Source organism: Dendrobates tinctorius, unplaced genomic scaffold (genome assembly GCF_039654945.1).
Source record: "Dendrobates tinctorius isolate UK_male_01 unplaced genomic scaffold, ASM3965494v1 ptg000104l, whole genome shotgun sequence".
Lineage (NCBI taxonomy): Eukaryota > Metazoa > Chordata > Amphibia > Anura > Dendrobatidae > Dendrobates > Dendrobates tinctorius.
In genome coordinates, this window is record NW_027361772.1 from 17,797,828 (window position 1) to 17,818,632 (window position 20,805).

General features: G+C 42.7%; 1 protein-coding gene across 2 annotated transcripts in view; it reads left to right on the plus strand.

Moving 5' to 3' along the window:
* LOC141100389 (uncharacterized) overlaps positions 1-20,805 on the plus strand; it is a 57,291-nt gene that overhangs the window by 4,188 nt on the left and 32,298 nt on the right. For both annotated transcript variants that reach the window (XM_073588846.1, XM_073588845.1), the window contains exon 2: positions 5,488-6,160. In XM_073588846.1, the coding sequence (XP_073444947.1) occupies positions 5,512-6,160 (649 nt within the window). In that variant the 5' untranslated portion in view covers positions 5,488-5,511. The remainder of the gene's footprint in view (positions 1-5,487; positions 6,161-20,805) is intronic.

The window sequence follows — 20,805 nt, forward strand, 5'->3', positions numbered from 1 at the left end:
TTTATGACCAGTGTCACTTTATGAGATAATATCTCTGGAACGCTACAATGAATCCCCTGATTCTGAGACTGTTTTCTCTCAACATATTGTACTTCATTTTCCTAGTAAACTTACCGTAGGTCACAATTTTTGCTTTTATTTGTCAAAAATATTGGAATTTTGTCAAAAAGTTAGAAAATTTCTCGATTTTCAATTTTTATGCCCTTAAATGAGATATATCACACAAAATAGTTAAATAACATTTCTCACATGTCTCCTTTACATCTGCATCATTTTTTTAATATATTTTTTTGTTAGAAGGGTTAAAAGTTTACTAGTACCTCCTCATTTTCCAACAAAATTTTACAAAGTTATTTTTTAGGGACCACATCACATTTGAAGTGACTTTGAGGGGCCTATATTACAGAAAATACCCAAAAGTGACACCATTTTAAAAACTGCACCCCTCAAAGTGCGCAAAACCACATTCAATAAATGTATTAACCCTTCAATGCTTCACAGGAACTGAAGCAATGTGGAAGGAAGAAACGAACATTTCATTTTTTCCCACAAAAATGTTCATTAAGCCCCAAGTTTTACATTTTTACAAGAAAATGGACCATATAGTTTGTTTTGTAATATCTCCTGAGTATGCCAATACCCTATATATGGGGGTAAACTACTGTTTGGGCGCACGGCAGGGCTCGGAAGGGAAGGAGAACCATTTGACTTTGTGAACACAAAATTTGCTGGAATAATTAGCGGACGCCATGTCGTGTTTGCAGAGCCCCTGTTGTGCCTAAACACTGGATATCCCCCACAAATGACCCCATTTTGGAAACCACACTCCTCAAAGAACTTGCATCTCTGGCAAAAATTAAGAGACCACCACATCAAAACTTGTTTTTTTGCGGGACGAGTTGATGGTTTTATTGGTACCTTTTTCGGGCACATGACATTTTTTGATCGCTTTCTGCTCTGTTTTTTTGGGAGGCAGAATGAACAAAAACCAGCAATTCAAGATTATTTTTTTTTTAATGCCATTCCACGTGTTGTAAAATTGCTTTATTCTTCGGATCAGTATGACGACAGCGATACCACATTTACCGTATATAATTTCTTTTATGTTTGGTGCTTTCACACAATAAAAGCGATTTTATAGAAAAAAATATTAGAGTTGCATCGCTTTATTCTGAGAGCTATAACTGAAATTTTTCCGCTGATGGCGCTGAATGGCAGCTCGTTTTTGCTGGACAAGATGACATTTTCAACTCTTTTTATTTACATTCGTCTGTTTGATCGCATTTTATTCCACTTTTTTCCAGTGGTATGATGAAAAAGCATAGTTTGCCATTTATTTATTTTTGACGGCATTCACTGAAGGGGTTAACCATACCTCCCAACTTTTGAAGAAGGGAAAGAGGGAAAAAGGCTGCGGCGTGACCACGCCCTGACCACACCCAATTCAGAACTAGTCACACCCATGTCCATGCCGCAACCGCACCCATTTAGCACTGCTGATCACACTGACTGGTACTGAGGGCACAGTGGCTGGTACTGTTGGCACACTGACTGGTACTGAGGAAAAGAGAAAACAGAGAGAAAGAAAGAACAGAGACGGAAAGAAAGGGGAAAGAAAGAACAGAGAAAAAGATAGAGAACAGCGAAAGAGAAAGAAAGAGGGGAAAGAAAGAACAGAGAAAGAAACAGAGAAAGAAAGAACAGAGATAAGGAAAGGGGACAGAAAAAAAGAAAGAGAGAGAGAAAGAACAGAGAGAAATAAAGGGGTAAAGAAAGAGCACAGAGAAAGAAAGGAAGAACAGAGAGAGAAAGAATAAGATTAGAGACAGAAAGAAAGGGGAAAGAAAGAACAAAGAGAAGCAGAAAGAAGGGAAAGAACTGAGAAAGAAAGAGGGGAAAGCAAGAAACAGAAAGAAAGAGGGGACAGAAAAAAGAACAGAGAGAGATAGAACAGAAAGGGAGAGAGAAAGGGGAAAAAGAACAGAGAGAGGGGAAAGAAAGAACAGAGAGAAAGAAAGAACACAGAAAGAAAGGGGAAAGAAAAAATAGCAGAGAGAAAGAAAGGGGACAGAAAAAAAGAACAGAGAAAGAAAGAACAAGAACAGAGAGAGAAAAAAAGAAAGGGGAAAGAAAAAACAAAGGGAGAGAAAGAAAGAGGGGAAAGAAAGAACAGAGAGAGAAAGAGAAAGAAAGAACAGAGGGAGGAAAGAAAGAGGGGAAAGGAAGAATAGAGAGAAAGAAAGAGGGGAAAGAAAGAAAGATCAGAGAGAGAGAAAGGAAGAGGGGAAAGAAAGAAGAGAGAAAGAAATAAAGATTCTATAAAGATACTATAGCAGTCCGGCTCACATTGTAGTGCCCACCTGAGCCTCCTGATGCAGGACGTATCATGATCCGCTCACATGGCCGACATCCACAAGTCCAAGGCAATCCTGCTGTCCACACTGTCGGACGAGGACACGGTGATGGATCTGAAGCGTTCCCTGAAGTGCCTCCATAGTTCCGTCACATTCTCCTCCCGAAATTACCTCATTTACGGTCAGCTTCCAGCACGTCACTTCCGGTGGAACGTCAAATGCGAATTTTAAAGTGCTCCTCGGGGATCCACCGTGTACTCCTGTGTACACACACGGCTCCGCTCTGTACACCTCGCACACACACATGGCTCCACTCTGGAAACCTCGTACACATGAGGCTCTGCTACGTACACCTTGTACACACGCAGCCACGCTCTGTACACCTTGTACACACATGGCTCCACTCCATAAACCTTGTACACACGCAACTCCACTCCGTACACCCACAGCTCTGCTCCGCTCCGTACACACATGGCTCAGCTCCATACTCTTCATACACACAGGGCTCTGTTTCGTACGCCCCGCACACATGCGGCTCTACTCCGTACACACGCGGCTTCGTTCCATGCGCTCAGCTCCGTAAACACACGGCTCAGCTCCGTACACTTTGTACACACAGGGCTCCGTTCCATACACCTCGTACGCACATGGCTCCGCTTCATACACCTCGTACACACACGGCTCTGCTCCGTACACCTCATACACACACTGCTCTGCTCCGTACACCTCGTACACACACGGCTCTGCTCAGCTCCGTAAACACATGACTCAGCTCCGTACACTTTGTACACACAGGACTCCATTCTGTACACCTCATACACACGCGGCTCCGCTCCGTACACCTCGTACACACGGCACCGCTCCATACGCCTCGTACACATGCGGCTCCGCTCCGTACATACACGGCTCTGCTCCATACACACACACAGTTCCGTTCCATATACACACGGCTCCTCTCCATCCACCCTGTAAACCCCTCCTGACCCCACACATAAACTTCACCTCATCCAGCACATGACAACCAGCACAGCAGAGTCCTGCAGACACTGAGGCTCCTGATCATGTGACCCCTGACTCCTCCCCTCCTGTGACCTCATCACAGGTCCTTTGCGCACAGAACACACAGCCCAGCCACATCATTGCAGGCTGCGGTGGATCTCTCTGGGACGGCGAGGATGGGATTGGTGCATGGGGGGGTGTAGCGGCTCAGTGCAATGCGGGAAAAATAGCGTTCCGGGCGGGACGCGGGTGGGGGGTGTCAAAACCGGGACTGTCCCGCGAGAATCGGGATGGTTGGGAGCTATGGACATGGCAATACCAAATCTGTGTACTCTTTTTGGTTCTTCACTGACGGGAGCTCCTTAGACCATGCTCTGCGCATGGTCTAAGAGGCTTTCCGTAGGTGGTTGACCTGGGGGTTGTCATGAAGACCTCCTTCCTCTCCCAGCCTCCTAAATGTTGCAATCGCTCTTGATCGTTTAGGGATCATTTAGAGGTTTAAACAGCCATAGGCAATGCTGGCACCATCCCTGTCTGTCACAGCAGGAGCTCGGCCACTAGCAGCGCTGAGCTCCTGCTGTGATCTGGCGGGAGATATTGATATTTCAGGACCTTCTGCGCAATCATGCTGTGATTGGTCAGTCAGCTGGACTGACCAATCACAGTGCCTTGAGTGCGGCGACCGACAGCATGGGTTGTCGTGCCGCTCAGCTGTCGGCACGGAACTGTCTTTTCGTGTTTACACAAAGTGAGAGTTTAAATGCATGACGGACATAGCAAGTCACGATGCGGGAACTGACATCTGATCATGACGTGCTATGTCCGTAATTCATCGTTAAGATGTATTTGGGGCCAAAAAAAAAAATCATTTTTCTAATCAGTAAAATTTTGCACTGTTTACCTTCTAAGGCCTCTATGTATCAGAGCACATAGCTGGCTCCTGAATTAGTTAACTGAGAATCCATTAGTGAGCTCATTCTAATGAGAGAGTGTGTAAAGGGGGTTTTACACTAAGCGATATCGCTAAAACGTCACTGGTTTTTGTGACGTTATAGCGATATTGCTAGCGATATCGCTATGTGTGATACTTACCTCCGACCGGCTCCCCCGCTGTCCATTGCTGATCGCGCGAGAATGTCCGGCTCCATTTCTTGTCGGGCGCTTCCTGCTGAGACTTCCTGCTGTGATGACGAGCGACGCGTGGAGGCGGGCGGGAGGACGTCAGGATCGCTGTGTGTGAATGGTAAGTATCGTGCGCTGCGTCGCTGCTGCATCGCTGTGAGATCTTTCTGTATGAAAGCTCACTAGCGATCATTTAGCGATGCACCAGCGATCCTGACCGGGTCATATCGCTGGTCGGATCGCTGGTGCATCGCTAAATGTAAAAGGGGCTTAACTCATTTATCTGACTTTTTGTCAGCTGATTTGTAACCACAGATGACATCAAAGGTGAATGTGTGAAAGCTAAACAGTGCAACATGACAACCACTACAGCCCATCCTGGATATAGTACACTGAGTATTTAAATGGGTTGGCAACTGATTAGCTCTGATCACTGTGGTTTTACCATTTAAATGCCACTGGAAGTTTCTGACAGTAACATTTTAATGGCCCAGTTTTGTGAAGCAATCGTTTTGGTACATACAGCCCCCTTTGCCTATTAAAGACGCCTATTAACGCCATATTGGTACTCCTATGAAGCCGACCCATGGGATCACTTTTTCAACACAGCTCCAGTCCGCATGTTGCTGGTGCTACTGTGAGCCGCCTGTGTGGTCTAAACGTGCTACCATTACCTGTATCATCTTCGGACTCCCATCGAGTTCATCTGGGGCATCATTGGGCGGCAATAACACAGGAGCTGCCAGCAGCGGATCTTGATGATTTGCCCAAGTGCATTCAGTGCGGCAGAACATTCCTCAGACAACCAATAATTGCTCCCTGCACGATATTGAATAAATCGAGATGTTTTGAAAATCTTTTTTCCATTCTTCCACCATTGGCAGATCAGTAGCATGTCTCCATCTTGTGATTTCCATAATTCCATGACTTTTTCTTCTTGGTGTTGAGGAGTGTGTAAAGATAAAATCTCATGTATTTATTTGTTTCTCTTATTTTTTTCTTTTACATACAGGATAGTTTGTTTTTTTGCAAAATCATGCCTAGCTGTTTGGTGAATCAATGTAATAGCACCACTGGAAGAAAGGGCCAGAGCAAGCAGATAATTATGCACTCCTTCCCTAAGGATATCTCCAGAATAAAATTATGGCTGCAACAGACTGGACAGATATTTAAAGATCTAAACACTATGGCCCAGAAGATATTGGATGGGAACCAACAGAACAAATATCGTCTGTGCTCGCTCCACTTTACCCCAGAGTCGTACATTAGCAATCTTGACTATCGAAAATCTTTGAGTTTTGTTGCCGTTCCCTCTATTTTCCCAAATGTCAAAGAAGGGGAAAATATCATCGAAGAAGATTTGAAGAAAAAATATGTAAAAATACAAAAGAAAAAAATAGATGCAAGAAACAAGAGCCTTCAACATTCTTTGATAATTCTTCCAACCAACATAACGATCCAAAGTATAAAAGTGGGAGAAGACCTTCTTCAGGTCTATCCCACCAGCTTCCCAAACGAAAAACTATATGCCCGGGAAGAAATGCCGCATGACGTGGAACTGACAAAAATTGGGTTTTGCAACATTGAAACCCAGACAGATGACATTATGCTGTCGAATTCCCCTCTTGGCTTTAAAGAAAAGCAAGCAGTGGGATCTGAAGTTCTAAACGGACCGCCCTCGTCCGGTGCGTATCAACATATTCCATTACTGTTGCGGTAGCGTTTTAAAAGTATTGATGAGAAAAAGGATTTGCAGCTTAAGTAGTCCATGGTCACTAGAGCTTTGCGAACCTTCTCCTCCTTGGCGGAATTCCTTGCTACAATTTTGATTAGCCTGAGAGGCACGATATCATTCCACAACAATTATGTCACACCTTCGAATCAAAAATGGAGCCGGGAATACCAGTAGGTAAGAGGCTTTTCGCATGGCTCTGATCTGGTGACTGACGTGGCCTGTGGACCAGGGTCCTGCAAATCTTTCTCATCTCTATTTACAAGCCAAAGATTTTTTTTAACTATTAGACGATTTCTTTGAAGGTGCAAACCTTACTATCATTATCAGTAACAAATGAGCCACTCCTTATCTGGGTCACATAGAAAGTACTTTAGACACACACAGGAGATGGGAAAATTAGGTTGGGGCCACACTTGTGAGAAACTCACGTCAAAGGCCGGCACTGCCGCCAGCACTCGGATCGGAGTGTTCAGCTGCATGTATTCTATGTGTTTCTTAAAAGGGTCGCTGTCAGCACAGAATGACTGTTCAAACCAAGTACAAACATTTAGGCTATGTGCCCACGTTAGCGTTTTTAAACGCTCAGGAAACTGATCCCCCTTTCCATTAAACATGTGGTTTTTTTCCGCACGTTTTTTGCGCGTTTTTGACGCGTTTTTTTACGCGCATTTTCTGGGAACATTAGGAAAGGATAAAAACGCGGAGCAATGTGGAAATTAATGAGCATGCTGCGTTTTTAGCCACTAAGCGATTCCTGAGCGTTTAAAAACGCATGCATTGGCACAAAAAGCAAAAACGCATGTAAATTAATTTGAAGCTTCTTTTACGCGTTTCTGCAGCGTCTGAGCCGGCACAAACACTGCGGAAACGCTTAAAAAAACGCAACGTGGGCCACAAAGCCTTACAGTTAAAACCAGAAGTTTCCACGCACTATATAAAAAGACACATCTGCATGCTTTTCTCAATATGAAATCAGAATAAACCTTTCCTGTTTTAGGTCAATTAGGATTACCATAATTATTGATATTTGCCAAATCTACTGTATAATCGTCTAATTCTGTCTGTAACGGAAATCCCGCGTCGCTGATTGGTCGCGCCCGTCGTGTCAGTCATAGTGGCACGTAGTTCAGTCAGGTTTACTGAGCAAGTTCTGTCAGTCACAGTGCCACGTAGTTCAGTCAGGTTTACTGAACAAGTTCTGTCAGTCATAGTGCCACATAGTTCAGTCAGGTTTACTGAACAAGTTCTGTCAGTCATAGTGCCACATAGTTCACTCTTCTTTACTGAACAAGTTCTGTCAGTCATAGTGCCACATAGTTCACTCATATTTACTGTACAAGTTCTGTCAGTCACAGTGCCACATAGTTGTCAGGTTTACTGAACAAGTTCTGTCAGTCACAGTGCCACGTAGTTCAGTCAGGTTTACTGAACAAGTTCTGTCAGTCATAGTGCCACATAGTTCAGTCAGGTTTACTGAACAAGTTCTGTCAGTCATAGTGCCACATAGTTCACTCTTCTTTACTGAACAAGTTCTGTCAGTCATAGTGCCACATAGTTCACTCATCTTTACTGTACAAGTTCTGTCAGTCACAGTGCCACATAGTTCAGTCAGGTTTACTGAACAAGTTCTGTCAGTCACAGTGCCACATAGTTGTCAGGTTTACTGAACAAGTTCTGTCAGTCACAGTGCCACGTAGTTCAGTCAGGTTTACTGTACAAGTTCTGTCAGTCACAGTGCCACGTAGTTCAGTCAGGTTTACTGTACAAGTTCTGTCAGTCACAGTGCCACGTAGTTCAGTCAGGTTTACTGTACAAGTTCTGTCAGTCACAGTGCCACGTAGTTCAGTCAGGTTTACTGTACAAGTTCTGTCAGTCACAGTGCCACATAGTTCAGTCAGGTTTACTGAACAAGTTCTGTCAGTCATAGTGCCACATAGTTCACTCATCTTTACTGAACAAGTTCTGTCAGTCACAGTGCCACGTAGTTCAGTCAGGTTTACTGAACAAGTTCTGTCAGTCATAGTGCCACATAGTTCACTCTTCTTTACTGAACAAGTTCTGTCAGTCACAGTGCCACGTAGTTCAGTCAGGTTTACTGAACAAGTTCTGTCAGTCATAGTGCCACATAGTTCACTCATCTTTACTGTACAAGTTCTGTCAGTCACAGTGCCACATAGTTCAGTCAGGTTTACTGAACAAGTTCTGTCAGTCACAGTGCCACATAGTTGTCAGGTTTACTGAACAAGTTCTGTCAGTCACAGTGCCACATAGTTCACTCATCTTTACTGAACAAGTTCTGTCAGTCATAGTGCCACATAGTTCAGTCAGGTTTACTGTACAAGTTCTGTCAGTCACAGTGCCACATAGTTCAGTCAGGTTTACTGTACAAGTTCTGTCAGTCACAGTGCCACATAGTTCAGTCAGGTTTACTGTACAAGTTCTGTCAGTCACAGTGCCACATAGTTCAGTCAGGTTTACTGTACAAGTTCTGTCAGTCACAGTGCCACATAGTTCAGTCAGGTTTACTGTACAAGTTCTGTCAGTCACAGTGCCACGTAGTTCAGTCAGGTTTACTGAACAAGTTCTGTCAGTCACAGTGCCACATAGTTCAGTCAGGTTTACTGTACAAGTTCTGTCAGTCACAGTGCCACATAGTTCAGTCAGGTTTACTGTACAAGTTCTGTCAGTCACAGTGCCACATAGTTCAGTCAGGTTTACTGTACAAGTTCTGTCAGTCACAGTGCCACGTAGTTCAGTCAGGTTTACTGTACAAGTTCTGTCAGTCACAGTGCCACATAGTTCACTCATCTTTACTGAACAAGTTCTGTCAGTCATAGTGCCACATAGTTCAGTCAGGTTTACTGTACAAGTTCTGTCAGTCACAGTGCCACGTAGTTCAGTCAGGTTTACTGAACAAGTTCTGTCAGTCACAGTGCCACATAGTTCAGTCAGGTTTACTGTACAAGTTCTGTCAGTCACAGTGCCACATAGTTCAGTCAGGTTTACTGTACAAGTTCTGTCAGTCACAGTGCCACGTAGTTCAGTCAGGTTTACTGAACAAGTTCTGTCAGTCACAGTGCCACATAGTTCAGTCAGGTTTACTGAACAAGTTCTGTCAGTCACAGTGCCACATAGTTCACTCATCTTTACTGAACAAGTTCTGTCAGTCATAGTGCCACATAGTTCACTCATCTTTACTGTACAAGTTCTGTCAGTCACAGTGCCACATAGTTCAGTCAGGTTTACTGTACATGTTCTGTCAGTCACAGTGCCACATAGTTCAGTCACCTTTACTGGACAAGTTCTGTCAGTCACAGTGCCACATAGTTCAGTCAGGTTTACTGAACAAGTTCTGTCAGTCACAGTGCCACGTAGTTCAGTCAGGTTTACTGAACAAGTTCTGTCAGTCACAGTGCCACATAGTTCACTCATCTTTACTGAACAAGTTCTGTCAGTCATAGTGCCACATAGTTCACTCATCTTTACTGTACAAGTTCTGTCAGTCACAGTGCCACATAGTTCAGTCAGGTTTACTGTACATGTTCTGTCAGTCACAGTGCCACATAGTTCAGTCAGGTTTACTGTACATGTTCTGTCAGTCACAGTGCCACATAGTTCAGTCAGGTTTACTGAACAAGTTCTGTCAGTCACAGTGCCACATAGTTCACTCATCTTTACTGAACAAGTTCTGTCAGTCATAGTGCCACATAGTTCACTCATCTTTACTGTACAAGTTCTGTCAGTCACAGTGCCACATAGTTCAGTCACCTTTACTGGACAAGTTCTGTCAGTCACAGTGCCACATAGTTCAGTCAGGTTTACTGAACAAGTTCTGTCAGTCATAGTGCCACATAGTTCACTCATCTTTACTGAACAAGTTCTGTCAGTCATAGTGCCACATAGTTCACTCATCTTTACTGAACAAGTTCTGTCAGTCATAGTGCCACATAGTTCACTCATCTTTACTGAACAAGTTCTGTCAGTCACAGTGCCACATAGTTCAGTCAGGTTTACTGAACAAGTTCCGTCAGTCATAGTGCCACATAGTTCAGTCAGGTTTACTGAACAAGTTCTGTCAGTCACAGTGCCACATAGTTCAGTCAGGTTTACTGTACAAGTTCTGTCAGTCATAGTGCCACATAGTTCAGTCAGGTTTACTGAACAAGTTCTGTCAGTCACAGTGCCACATAGTTCACTCATCTTTACTGAACAAGTTCTGTCAGTCATAGTGCCACATAGTTCACTCATCTTTACTGAACAAGTTCTGTCAGTCACAGTGCCACATAGTTCAGTCAGGTTTACTGTACAAGTTCTGTCAGTCATAGTGCCACATAGTTCAGTCAGGTTTCCTGTACAAGTTCTGTCAGTCATAGTGCCACATAGTTCACTCATCTTTACTGAACAAGTTCTGTCAGTCACAGTGCCACATAGTTCAGTCAGGTTTACTGTACAAGTTCTGTCAGTCACAGTGCCACATAGTTCAGTCAGGTTTACTGAACAAGTTCTGTCAGTCACAGTGCCACGTAGTTCAGTCAGGTTTACTGAACAAGTTCTGTCAGTCACAGTGCCACGTAGTTCAGTCAGGTTTACTGTACAAGTTCTGTCAGTCACAGTGCCACGTAGTTCAGTCAGGTTTACTGTACAAGTTCTGTCAGTCACAGTGCCACATAGTTCAGTCAGGTTTACTGAACAAGTTCTGTCAGTCACAGTGCCACGTAGTTCAGTCAGGTTTACTGAACAAGTTCTGTCAGTCATAGTGCCACATAGTTCAGTCAGGTTTACTGAACAAGTTCTGTCAGTCATAGTGCCACATAGTTCAGTCAGGTTTACTGTACAAGTTCTGTCAGTCACAGTGCCACGTAGTTCAGTCAGGTTTACTGTACAAGTTCTGTCAGTCATAGTGCCACATAGTTCAGTCAGGTTTACTGTACAAGTTCTGTCAGTCACAGTGCCACATAGTTCAGTCAGGTTTACTGTACAAGTTCTGTCAGTCACAGTGCCACATAGTTCAGTCAGGTTTACTGTACAAGTTCTGTCAGTCACAGTGCCACGTAGTTCAGTCAGATTTACTGTACATGTTCTGTCAGTCACAGTGCCACGTAGTTCAGTCAGGTTTACTGTACAAGTTCTGTCAGTCACAGTGCCACGTAGTTCAGTCAGGTTTACTGTACAAGTTCTGTCAGTCACAGTGCCACATAGTTCAGTCAGGTTTACTGTACATGTTCTGTCAGTCACAGTGCCACGTAGTTCAGTCAGGTTTACTGTACAAGTTCTGTCAGTCATAGTGCCACATAGTTCAGTCAGGTTTACTGTACAAGTTCTGTCAGTCACAGTGCCACGTAGTTCAGAATTTAACCCTCACTCACAGCGCGACGTAGTTGATAATCTGTTTACTAATTTCGTTCAGTTGTATTAAGTTCTATGAGCAATAACATTTAATGATAATGTATATATTTTACCTGGAAAATCCTGTGTATTCATTGCATTATTCTTAAATCTTCATAAATAAACTGCATACATATTCTAGAATACCCAATGCGTTAGAATCGGTCCACCATCTAGTGCCAGAATAATGAGAGAGAAAGTTTTAAGGCATTTTTATTACTACAAAGTCAAAAGTTTAATAAAGTAAGATTACTATGCCTTTAACCCCTTTACCCCCGACGGTGGTTTGCACGTTAATGACCGGGCCAATTTTTACAATTCGGACCACTGTCCCTTTATAAGGTAAAAAATCTGGAACGCTTCAACGGATCTTGGCGATTCTGAGACTGTTTTTTCGTGACATATTGTACTTCACGTTAGCGGTAAAATTTCCCACATGTTTACTTTACATCAGCTCAAATTTGGAAACAATTTTTTTTTGTTACGAAGTTATAAGGGTTAAAAGTTGACCAGCAATTTCTCATTTTTACAACAAAATTTACAAAACCATTATTTTTAGGGACCACCTCACATTTGAAGTCACTTTGAGGGGTCTATATGGCAGAAAATACCCAAAAGTGACACCATTCTAAAAACTGCACCCTTCATGGTGCTCAAAACCACATTCAAGATGTTTATTAACCCTTCAGGTGTTTCACAGGAGCAGAAGCAACGTGGAAGGAATTAATTTACATTTAATTTTTTAGTCACAAAAATGATTTTTAGCAACAATTTTTTTTATTTTCACAAGGATAAAAGGAGAAAATGGACAGATAAAGTTGTTGTACAATTTCTCCTGAGTACGCCGATACCCCATATGTGGGGGAAAACCACTGTTTGGGCTCGGAATGGAATGAGCGCCCTTGTGTGGTGATCACTTTGAACCCACAAGTGTTTCTCTAAAGTTTATAACGCACAGGCATGAAAATAAAAAATACTATTTTTTCCACAAACATGATCTTTTAGTCCCCAATTTTTAATTTTCCCAAGGGTAACGGGAGAAATTGGACCCTAAAAGCTGTTGTTCAATTTGTCCTGAGTACGCTGATACCCCATATGTGGGAGAAAACTACTGTATGGGCACACGTCGGGTATCGGAAGGGAAGTAGTGATGTTTTGGAATGCAGACTGATGTGCCTAAACAGTAGAAACCCCCAACAAGTAACCCCATTTTGGAAACTAGACCTCCTAAGGAACATATCTAGATGTGTGGTGAGAACTTTGAACCTCCAAGTGTTTCACTAAAGTTTACAATGTCCGGGCGTGGAAAAAAACAAACATTTTTTTTCCATAAAATGATCTATTAGTCCCCAACTTTTAATTTTCCCAATTGTAACAGGAGAAATTAGACCCCAAAAGTTGTTGTCCAATTTGTCCTGGACAACAACTTTTGTCAAAGTGGGGTGAGAAAGAAAAGCGAGCACGAGTGTTGATCGGTGAACTGCGTCACCAATAAACGCTCGGCGGCTGCTAAAGTTGCGCACTTAGGAGACACACAGGGGAGGTGGAGGGTGGTTAAAAGAGGGGGAAAGGGAAGGGGGATTGGGGTCGATGAAGAGAGATCAGGCAGGGATCAGGACACTTACGGTTTTAGTCTCTTTTCTTTCTTCTGTCTTCAGCAGGGATTGTGGTGTCGCTTCTGTGGCACCACAAGGCCCAGCACAGCAGGAGATCTAGCAGTGTGACCGCTCTGCAGGAATCCTAGGCAGGGCACAGCATGGTCACACTGCGGCTGTGCCCTGTGATTGAAGATTGGCGCCATCGATGTAATCAGCAGCTGCAGGCCATGCCTGGCCCTACCTAGGCACCAGGCCTAGGATCGGTGCTCTTAAAGCACTGATCCTAGGTAGGTCACCGGCAGGGCACAGCACGGTAACACACCGGCTGTGCCCTGGTATTGGCGCGATCGATGTGATCGTCGATCTCGCCAACAATCTGTGTGGTTTTGGACGATGCCTGGCGTTGTCAGGCACCAGCCTAGGATTGAGTGCATCGGTACTCAATTCTAGGCTCGGACATCATTGTTTCAGCCAATCTGATTGGCTGAAACAATGAGAGAGGCTGCGATTGACTGTTCAGAATTGAACAGCCAGTCACAGCAATCGGGTGGGCGGGGACACCCCCAGGATGCCGTAGCCATCTTCCCACAGGTAAAATGGCGCCGGAATTTTAATGCGATCACCACAATTTCGGATTTCAAGACTGATTTCAATAACCAAAGTATCATTTTATTCAGTATAACGGCACTGACCTGACAGTGTGTGTGGGTTACTATGCATAACCCTGCATAACCCTGCTGACAGGTCCGCTTTAACTACATTTTCCCATTTTCTTGGATTCCATCTATCTCCTCCTTTCTCTGGCTTTATGAAGCCAAGTCTGTCAATCAAAGAGGTGGGTAGAGTGATTGAAAACCAGCAGTTGGTGAGAAGGTCTATATAACACAATGCCATTTTGTGTCTGATGCTTAGATCGCATAATCAATATGGTTCAAATCGTGGAAGACCGTTTTTTGGGTGGGGGGGTTTCTCGCAAATTGCGCCAGCATTTTGCCATTTAGCCTGATATACAGTATCTTCCCACTGAGTTTATATTTTTTAATTTGGATTGTACCAGACCGCATGCATTGACACACGTCAATATTGGAAAACAATATGTTATGGTGAACGTAAGTTAGCTATCCACACGATAGATAATACAGTTGTGCTTAAAAGTTTACATACCCAGGCAGGATTTTTGCTTTCTTGGCATTTTTTCAGAGAATATGAATGATAACACCAAAACTTTTTCTCCACTCATAATTAATGGTTGGGTGAAGTCATTTATTGTCAAACTACTATGTTTTCTCTTTTTAAATCATAATGACAACCCAAAACATCCAAAAGACAACGATCAAAAGTTTACATACCCTGTTGATTTTGGCCTGATAAACATGCACAGAAGATAGCACAAATGGATTTGAATGGCTACTAAATGTAACATCCTCACCTGTGACCTGTTTGCTTGTAATCAGTGTGTGCATAAAAGCTGACTGAGTTTCTGGGATCCAGACAGACTCTTGCATCTTTCATCCAGCCACTGTTGTTTCTGGATTGTAAATCATGGGGAAAGCAAAAGAATTGTCAACTGATCTATGGGAAAAAGTAGTTGAGCTGTATAAAACAGGAAAGGGATATCCAAGGAATCGATAATGCCAGTCAGCAGAATTCAAACTGTGATTAACATATGGAAAATCAGGGGTTCTGTAAAAACAAAACCACGGTCAGGTAGACCAACAAAAATTTAGTAAGTACTCGTCCAAGTTACAGTTGTGCTCAAAAGTTTACATACCCCGGCAGAATTTTTGCTTTCTTGGCATTTTTTCAGAGAGAATGATTACACCACGCATTTTCTCCACTCATGGTTAGTGGTTGGGTGAAGCCATTTATTGTCAAACTACTGTGTTTTCTCTTTTTAAATCATAATGACAACCCAAAATATCCAAATGACCCTGATCAAAAGTTCACATACCCCATGAATACCGTGTATTGCCCCTTCTAACATCAATAACAGCTTGAAGTCTTTTATGGTAGTTGTGGATGAGTTAATTTATTTTCTCAGATGGTAAAGCTGCCCACTCTTCTTGACAAAAAGCCTCCAGTTCCTGTGAATTCCTGTGCTGTGTAGCATGAACTGCGCGCTTGAGATCTCCCCAGAGTGGCTCAATGATGCTGAGGTCAGGAGACTGAGATGGCCACTCCAGAACCTTCACTTTGTTCTGCTGTAGCCAATGACAGGTCGTCTTGGCCTTGAATCATAGAATCATAGAATCATAGAATCGTAGAGTTGGAAGGGACCTCCTGGGCCATCTGGTCCAACCCCCTGCTCAAAGCAGGATTCGCTAAATCATCCCAGTCAGATGTCTGTCCAGCCTCTGTTTGAAGACTTCCATTGAAGGAGAACTCACCACTTCTCGTGGCAGCCTGTTCCACTCATTGATCACTCTAACTGTCAAAAAGTTTTTTCTAATATCTAATCTGTGTCTCTTCCCATTGAGTTTCATCCCATTGCTTCTAGTCTTTCCTTGTGCAAATGAGAATAAAGTTGATCCTTCTACAATGTGACAGCCCTTTAGATATTTGTAGACAGCTATTAAGTCTCCTCTCAGTCTTCTCTTTTGCAAACTAAACATTCCCAAATCCTGCAACCTTTCCTCATAAGACAGGGTTTGCAGACCGGTCACCATTCTGGTCGCTCTTTTCTGAACTTGCTCCAGTTTGTTGATGTCTTTTTTAAAATGTGGTGCCCAAAACTGGACACAATATTCCAGATGAGGTCTGACCAAAGAGGAGTAGAGGGAAATAATGACTTCACGTGATCTAGACTGTATGCTTCTGTTAATACATCCTAGAATTGCATTTGCCTTTTTTGCTGCTGCATCACACTGTTGACTCATATTCAGTCTGTGATCTATTAGTATACCCAAGTCTTTTTCACATGTGCTGTCACTTAGCCCTATTCCTCCCATTCTATATATGCTTTTTTCATTTTTATTGCCCAGATGTAGTACTTTGCATTTCTCCCTGTTAAAAACCATTCTGTTAGTTGCTGCCCACTTCTCCAGTTTATTTAAATCTTTTTGAATCCTCTCTCTCTCTTCTCTAGTATTAGCTATCCCTCCTAGCTTTGTGTCATCAGCAAATTTAATCAGTTTACCCTCAATTCCTTCATCTAAATCATTGATAAAGATGTTGAACAATACAGGGCCCAGGACAGAGCCCTGTGGTACCCCACTTGAGACATTCTTCCAACTGGATGTGCAGCCATTTACGACCACTCTTTGGGTCCGATCACTAAGCCAGTTATGAATCCACCTAACAGTTGCCTTGTCCATTCCATACTTAGTCATTTTTTCAATAAGGATTGTATGAGAGACTTTGTCAAATGCTTTTCTGAAGTCAAGATATACTATATCTACAGCATTTCCTTGATCCACCCAATCAGTGATACCGTCATAGAAGGAAATTAAGTTAGTCTGACATGACTTATTAGTTACAAACCCATGCTGACTCTGTTTAATCACTTCATTCTTATCCAGGTATTGACATACATGTTGTTTAATAATTTGTTCAAAGATCTTTCCTGATATAGAAGTCAGACTCACCGGCCTATAGTTGCCTGGGTCCACCTTCTTCCCCTTTTTGAAGATAGGAACAACATTTGCTCTTCTCCAGTCTTCTGGCACTTCTCCTGTTCTCCAAGAATTTTCAAAGATTATGGAGAGGGGTTCAAAAATTTCTTCTGCTATCTCCTTCAGTACTCTGGGGTGTAATTCATCTGGACCTGGAGACTTGAATTCATTTAGGTTAGCTAAGTGTTTCCTCACTATCTTTCTGTTTATAGATATCCTGGATTCTTCTATTCCCTTAATAGGACAGTGAATAACAGTTGATGTTGCATTTCCTTTCTGAGAGAAAACAGATGCAAAATAGGAATTTAAAAATTCAGCCTTCTCAACATCCTGTCTTACCATTTCATCATTTTCATCCTGTAAAAATCCTATAGCATCTTTGACTTTTCTTTTACTTTTGACATATCCCCAAAATCCTTTATTATTGCTTTTGACATCTCTTGCAAGCCTCAGTTCATTTTCAGCTTTAGCTAATCTGATTTGTGCCCTGCAGGTTCTGCAGACAGCATTATATTCTTCTTTAGATATGCCTCCCTCTTTCCATTTTATAAACATTTTTTTCTTCCTTTTTAGCATGTGCTTAAGTTCTGTGTTCATCCATCCTGGTTTCCTTAAATGCTTCCTATTCTTCCCTCTTTTCGGAATTGTTAACAACTGTGCTTTGAGAATTTCATTTTTCAAGATTTCCCATCCTTCCTGGACATTTTTGTCTTTAAGGATATCCAGCCATTGGATCCCTCCAATTCTCTTTCTGAATCCCTTAAAATCTGCCTTTCTGAAATCTAACCTTGACGTCTGAGTCTTCACAGGTCTTCCACCTCTAGTAATCCAAAATTCTAAAATAGCATGGTCGCTACCTCCTAGGGTCCCAGCCACTTTTACCTCCTCAACCATTTCCTCCCTGTTTATAAGGATTAGATCCAAGGTAGCAGTTCCCCTTGTTTTCTCCCTTACCTTTTGGAAGATAAAGTTGTCAGCAAGAGAGGATAAGAATTTCCTTGACCTGTTAGTTTTGCCTGAGAGAGATTCCCAACAAATGTCTGGATAGTTGAAATCTCCCATGACAACTATGTCATATTTTTTGGAGAACTTGGCCATCTGATGCATAAAGAGTTCATCTATATCTTCGGCTTGCACAGGCGGCCTGTAGTAAATGCCTACAATGGTGTCCTTTCCATTGTTCTGTCCTTGTATTCTTACCCAAACAGTTTCCACAGAACTCCCAGTCTCTGAAGCTTCAATCTCTGTGCAGATATACGCGTTTCGAACATACAATGCGACACCCCCTCCTCGTTTATCAAGTCTGTTTCTTGCAAATAAGTTGTATCCTTCTAGTCTTGTATTCCAATCATGTGTATTGTCCCACCAAGTTTCAGTGATTCCAATTACATCATATTTCTGTTCCTGTGTTAGTAGTTCCAATTCTCCTTGTTTGTTGCCCATGCTTTGTGCATTAGTATAGAAACATTTTAGTTTGTGATTGGTTTCTCTTTCTCCAATATTTTTATTAATTAGATTCTTTCGTCTTTGTTCTTCCATTCCACTTCTAATAGCAGAGTTCTCAATAGCATTTGTCAGGTGTATGGCTTTTTCTGGTCTTTTGCTTCCCTTCCCATGTTGTTCTAGTTTAAAGCTCTCCTTACAAGTGTAGCAAGGCGACTTCCAAATACATGCTTTCCAGTCTTCGTAAGGTGCACCCCATCTCTAGCAAGTAGTCCATCGTATAAGTAGTTCACTCCGTGATCCAGAAATCCAAATCGTTGCTGATGGCACCATCGACGTAGCCAGTTGTTCACCTGCAGAATCTTATTCCACCTCCTTGTTCCATGGCCATCCACTGGGAGGATGGAAGAGAAGACCACCTGCGCTCCCAGTTCTTTCACTTTCTTGCCTAAGTCTTCAAAGTCTCTGCAGATGATTTCCAGGTCGTTTCTTGCGGTGTCATTTGTCCCCACATGTAGTAGCAGGAATGGGTAGTCATCTGTAGGTCTGAAGAGTCCTGATATCCTGTCAGACACATCTTTAATTTTTGCACCTGGAAGACAGCACATTTCTCTTGAAGTTATATCCGGTCTGCAGATAGCGGCCTCTGTTCCTCTCAACAGGGAATCCCCCATGACCACCACTCTCCGTTTCTTCTTCACAACATTTTTCTTTCTCCATCCAGGAGGACTCTGAGGGCGTACAAGGTTGCTGTTTGTTGGCAAAGTCTTATCCTGATGTATTTCTTCATCGTTTTCCTGCGTGAGAGCCTGGTACTGGTTCCTGAGCAGTATGGGTGCTGACTGCCTCCTGATCCTCCTGCTTCTCTGGGTCACATGTCTCCATTCCTCTGTTTCTTCAGGTGCACTTCGAATTTCTTCTCTTTCTGTAACATGAAGAGATAATTCTGCTCTGTCCAAGAACTCTTCACCTTCCTTAATGATCTTCAACGTAGCTAACCTCTCTTCGAGATTTTGCAACTTTTCCTCCAACAGGGACACAAGCTTGCATTTGTGGCATGTGAAGTTTGGCTTTTCCACTGGTAAATCTGTGAACATGTAGCAAGAAATGCAGCTCACCAAATGGCTCCTGGCCTCTTCCATCTTGAGATTTCTTAAAAATGATGAAAGATGAGCCAAATTTCGCGCACCGATAGGCGCGCGGTTTTTCCGATTTCCTCTTTTCAGCTGCAACGGCCAAAACCCAGTGATCGTTGAGCTCGCGGAGACTCTTCACTTATCCCAGAAGGCACTGGGAATATGCAAATGATCTCCTCAAGACTTTTCCCCTTGTGTTTTGGTTCGTTGTTATGTTGGAACGTTCAAATATATCCCACACGCAGCTTCCGGGCTGATGAGTGCAAATTTGCCTCCAGTATTTGCTGATAATGTGCTGCATTCATCTTTCCTTTAACTTTGACCAAGTTTCCTGTGCCTTTGTAGCTCACACATCCCCAAAACATCAGCGATCCATCTCCTTGCTTTACAGTTGGAATGGTGTTCCTTTCATCTTAGGCCTTGTTCACCTCTCTCCAAATGTAGTGTTTATGGTTGTGGCCAAAAAGTTAAATTTTGGTCTCATCGCTCCAAATTACCTTGCTCCAGAAGTTTTGAGGCTTGTCTCTGTGCTGTTTTGCATATTGTAGGCAAGATACATTGTGGCATTTGCACAGTAACGGCTTTCTTCTGGTGACTCGACCATGGAGCCCATTTTTCTTCAAGTGTCTCCTTATTGTGCATCTTGAAACAGTCACACCTCTAGTTTTCAGAGAGTCCAGTATTTCAGCTGATGTTATTTGTGGGTTTTTATTTGCATCCCGAACAATTTTCCTGGTAGTTGTGGACAAAATCACAGAGCCCCTAATTTTCCATTTGTTAATCACAGTTTGAACACTGGCATTATCAATTCATTGGATATCTTTTTGTATTCCATTCCTGTTTTATACAGATCAACTACCTTTTCCCGCAGATCTGTTGACAATTCTTTGGCTTTCCCCATGACTCACAATCCAGAAACGTCAGTGGCTAGATGAAAGATGCAAGAGTCTGTCTGGATCCCAGAAACTCACTCAGCTTTTGTGCACACACACTGATTACAAGCAAACAGGTCACAGGTGAGGATGTTACCTTTAGTAGCCATTCAAACCATTTGTGTCAACTTCTGTGCATGTTATCAGGCCAAAATCACCAGGGTATGTGAACTTTTGATCAGGGTCATTTGGATGTTTTGGGTTGTCGTTATGATTTAAAAATAGAAAACATAGTAGTTTGACAATAAATCGCTTCACCCGACCACTAACCATGAGTGGAGAAAAAGTTTTGGTGCTATCATTCTTATTCTCTGAAAAAAGGCCAAGAAAGCAAAAATTCTGCCGGAGTATGTAAACTTTTGAGCACAACTGTAATTTATTAATCAATTGGATCCAACCACTGGGATGAGCGCCAACCAGCAGAACGGGAAGCTTTTATCCCTGTTAGAAAGGAATGCATGCACATGCTCGACAACTGCTCCATTCATTA